The sequence below is a fragment of the Carya illinoinensis genome, chromosome 4 (assembly GCF_018687715.1).
Source record: "Carya illinoinensis cultivar Pawnee chromosome 4, C.illinoinensisPawnee_v1, whole genome shotgun sequence".
NCBI lineage: Eukaryota > Viridiplantae > Streptophyta > Magnoliopsida > Fagales > Juglandaceae > Carya > Carya illinoinensis.
The window spans coordinates 43,989,379-43,992,296 of NC_056755.1; the positions used below are offsets into that span (position 1 = coordinate 43,989,379).

A 2,918-nucleotide genomic window follows, 5' to 3' on the forward strand; every position below is an offset into this window, starting at 1 on the left:
TCATCACTTCGAATTGAAAACATTTAATCCCATACCATAAGCTAGCTCAAAACGTCGCTCTTTTTCTCTTGCGTGGATGACTTTATTACAAAGAAGAACGGGTCACTTTGTGTCGTCCATCTCCATTAACATCATTTCAAGTTAACTGAATCGATTCAATAAAATATTGGAAAGAAAATCCAAGAACTATCTAGACAAGTAAATAATTCCCAATAAGAGTATATTCCGAAACGAGGGAGATAATGGAGAGAAGGTTCAAACAAAAGGGTTTTTCTAATTGCATTTTCAATTAATATTTTATCTTTCTATTCTTGAGTTTAGGTATTGGTCTTTTGTAGTTGTTTTTGCAGCTTTACTTTGACAAAATCAATGGGTTAAAGGCCACCCTTTTTGATCTCCTACTCAAGATCAACATTCCCATTAGAAATATGATCAAAACTGCAAGAATAGGAAATCGTACGCACTGTTAAGAGAGGAGCAACATCTGCTACTGCTATGCGCTAGCACTACTCATCTAACAGAAAAGGTGAGCTAGCATATATTTGGGTACATTCTGTTATGGCTATACGCCAATAAAATGTAGTCACTCCGTGTACTAAGCATCAATGAAAAATAGAGCAATATTTGATTCTTCTCTTTTCCGTTTAGACCTTCTATCATACACTTGGGTTGTTTCTTTCTTCTTTAGGCACGAGTATTCACATCTAACTAGATCAAGTTTCACGTTGATGCCAAAGTGGATCCACAAGGCGTGTACAATGCTGCCTGAAATGATTTATAGGCGTGTGCAATCCTCATCTATCAAGCTACTTGCTAACTGAAATGATTGCATTCACCATCATGATTTTGAAAACTTTCACCAAAGAATAACTCTGAATATTGCTAACTACATTCACACATTTTATAGGCGTGTACAATCCTCATCTATCAAGCAATTGCTCATCCAGTAGTTGACCTTTGTGTAGATCGACTACCAATTCCATCCATTGAGATACAATAATACTAGAAGTATAAATGACACTTAACAAAAAAAAAGACAACACATTACTTAACTAAGATTCATTTACTACTTCCTATGATTCACCTTTATTCGAGTTTGGTGTTGCTTCTTGCCAAAAATATTGAAAACCAAATCTGGCTTTCTAGTTGTCACAATGTGCCCGATAACAACTCCAAATACGAATCCACATCCATATCCCATCACAACTACTTTCCAACCAAATTCAAAGAAAAAATTTGGACCCTGATTCTCTTCAAAGTTGGTTGAAGGTGGAGGTGTTGAAATGTCAGAATCTCCACAGATTTTGGACAATGGCCTTCCACACAGTCCTCTATTATCTTTGAATGAAGTATTTTCAAATGTTTCAAACTGTTGCCCGTGTGGTATAGGTCCAGTGAGGGAGTTATGCGACACATTAAACATTGAAAGGAAATTAAGCTGGACTAATTCAGGAGGTATCTCTCCAAACAACTTGTTTTGAGAAAGGTCTAATGATTCTAGTTGTGTCAAGTTCACAAAGGATGATGGAATATGACCAGTGAAAGCATTATTTGAGAGGTTCAGCACGTGAAGTCCTTTTAGATTCCCCACTTGTTTTGGGATTTCTCCTTCGAACCTATTGCACGAGAAATCTATGACTTTGAGGTCATTATGGATCCGCTTATACTCCAACTCCACACTTTTGATCATCATTGTAATTGAATAGTAGACCTGGTCCCCCAGGTAATATAAATTCTTTACACCAATGGATTTCATGGCATCCCATTGTGCAAAGTATCCTGTAGGCAGATTTCCAGACAAATGGTTGTGAGAGAGGTCAATGATATGCAAGTTGGGAAATGTGTAATTTGTTTCTAGACTCCTTATTGCACCGTGGAAGCCATTAGAATGTAGAACAAGAATCTGCAACTGTTGAAGAGTTCCCAACCAAAAGGGATAGGTATCATTGATTTGATTGTGGCCAACATGAAGATACTCAAGCTCAGTACAGTTGGCCAAAGATCTTGGAAAATGACCCTGTAACTGGTTTTGACTTAAGTCCAGCATCCTTAGGAGGCATCCTTTTGCCCATGTTTTTGGGATGGTGCCGCCAAAGTTGTTGTTTTGTAGTCTTAGCACTAACAAAGATGTTTGATTCAAGTTGCCAAAACACGGATGAATCATGCCACTCAAATGGTTATAGGACAAATCAAGCATTTTAGGTGAACTCATATTGCAAAGAAATGGTGAAATTCCTCCAGTGAATGAGTTTTGTGAAAGCTCTAGCCAAGTGAGTTGGGTAAGGTTACTGAACGAATTCGGGATAGTTCCTGAAAAACTACAATTGCCAATTGAGAAGACAATTAAGGAATTTAGGTTTCCAATTGAAGCAGGTAGATCACTAGAGAAATTTGTGTCGCGAAGAAATAAATACTCGAGAGGAGAGTTTGTGTGAAATTCGGGCAAATGACCAGTGAGATCTTTATCGCCTACTACAAATAGCTCCTGTAAGTGTGGTAGCTGAAAAATTCTGGTAGGGAATCGCCCGTACAGTCCACATCTAATCAGATCTAGAACCTTTAAAGAAGATAAATTTGCCAGGCTTTCATGTACAGTGGAAGATATGTTGATATCACACAACACAAGCCTTTCAAGGTTGGTTAAATTTTGCACTAAACTTGTTAGACTTTTGGTATATAAATAAGGATAAAAAGAATCCAACTAAAGAGTAGATAACTTGGATAGGTATTGAATTTCAGAGGGGATTTGTCCTGAAAAGTTGGAGTGGGAGAGGTAGAGATGTATTAGACTTGAAAGATTAGCAATCTCAGACGGGATTTGGGAGATTGAAGTTATTATAAGCAAGTGTAAGGTTTTGAAGATGATGAAGGCGAAAGAGACTATTGTTGGAGGTGATAGAACCATAGAGACAACTGCT

General features: G+C 37.5%; 1 protein-coding gene across 1 annotated transcript; it reads right to left on the minus strand.

Annotated features, from left to right (window-relative positions):
* Positions 1-1,066: 1,066 nt before the first annotated feature.
* LOC122306550 (receptor-like protein 43) lies at positions 1,067-2,212 on the minus strand. The gene has a single exon (XM_043118974.1). It carries the CDS (start codon positions 2,210-2,212, stop codon positions 1,067-1,069), a length of 1,146 nt encoding a protein of 381 aa, XP_042974908.1.
* Between the last annotated feature and the right edge of the window lie 706 nt (positions 2,213-2,918).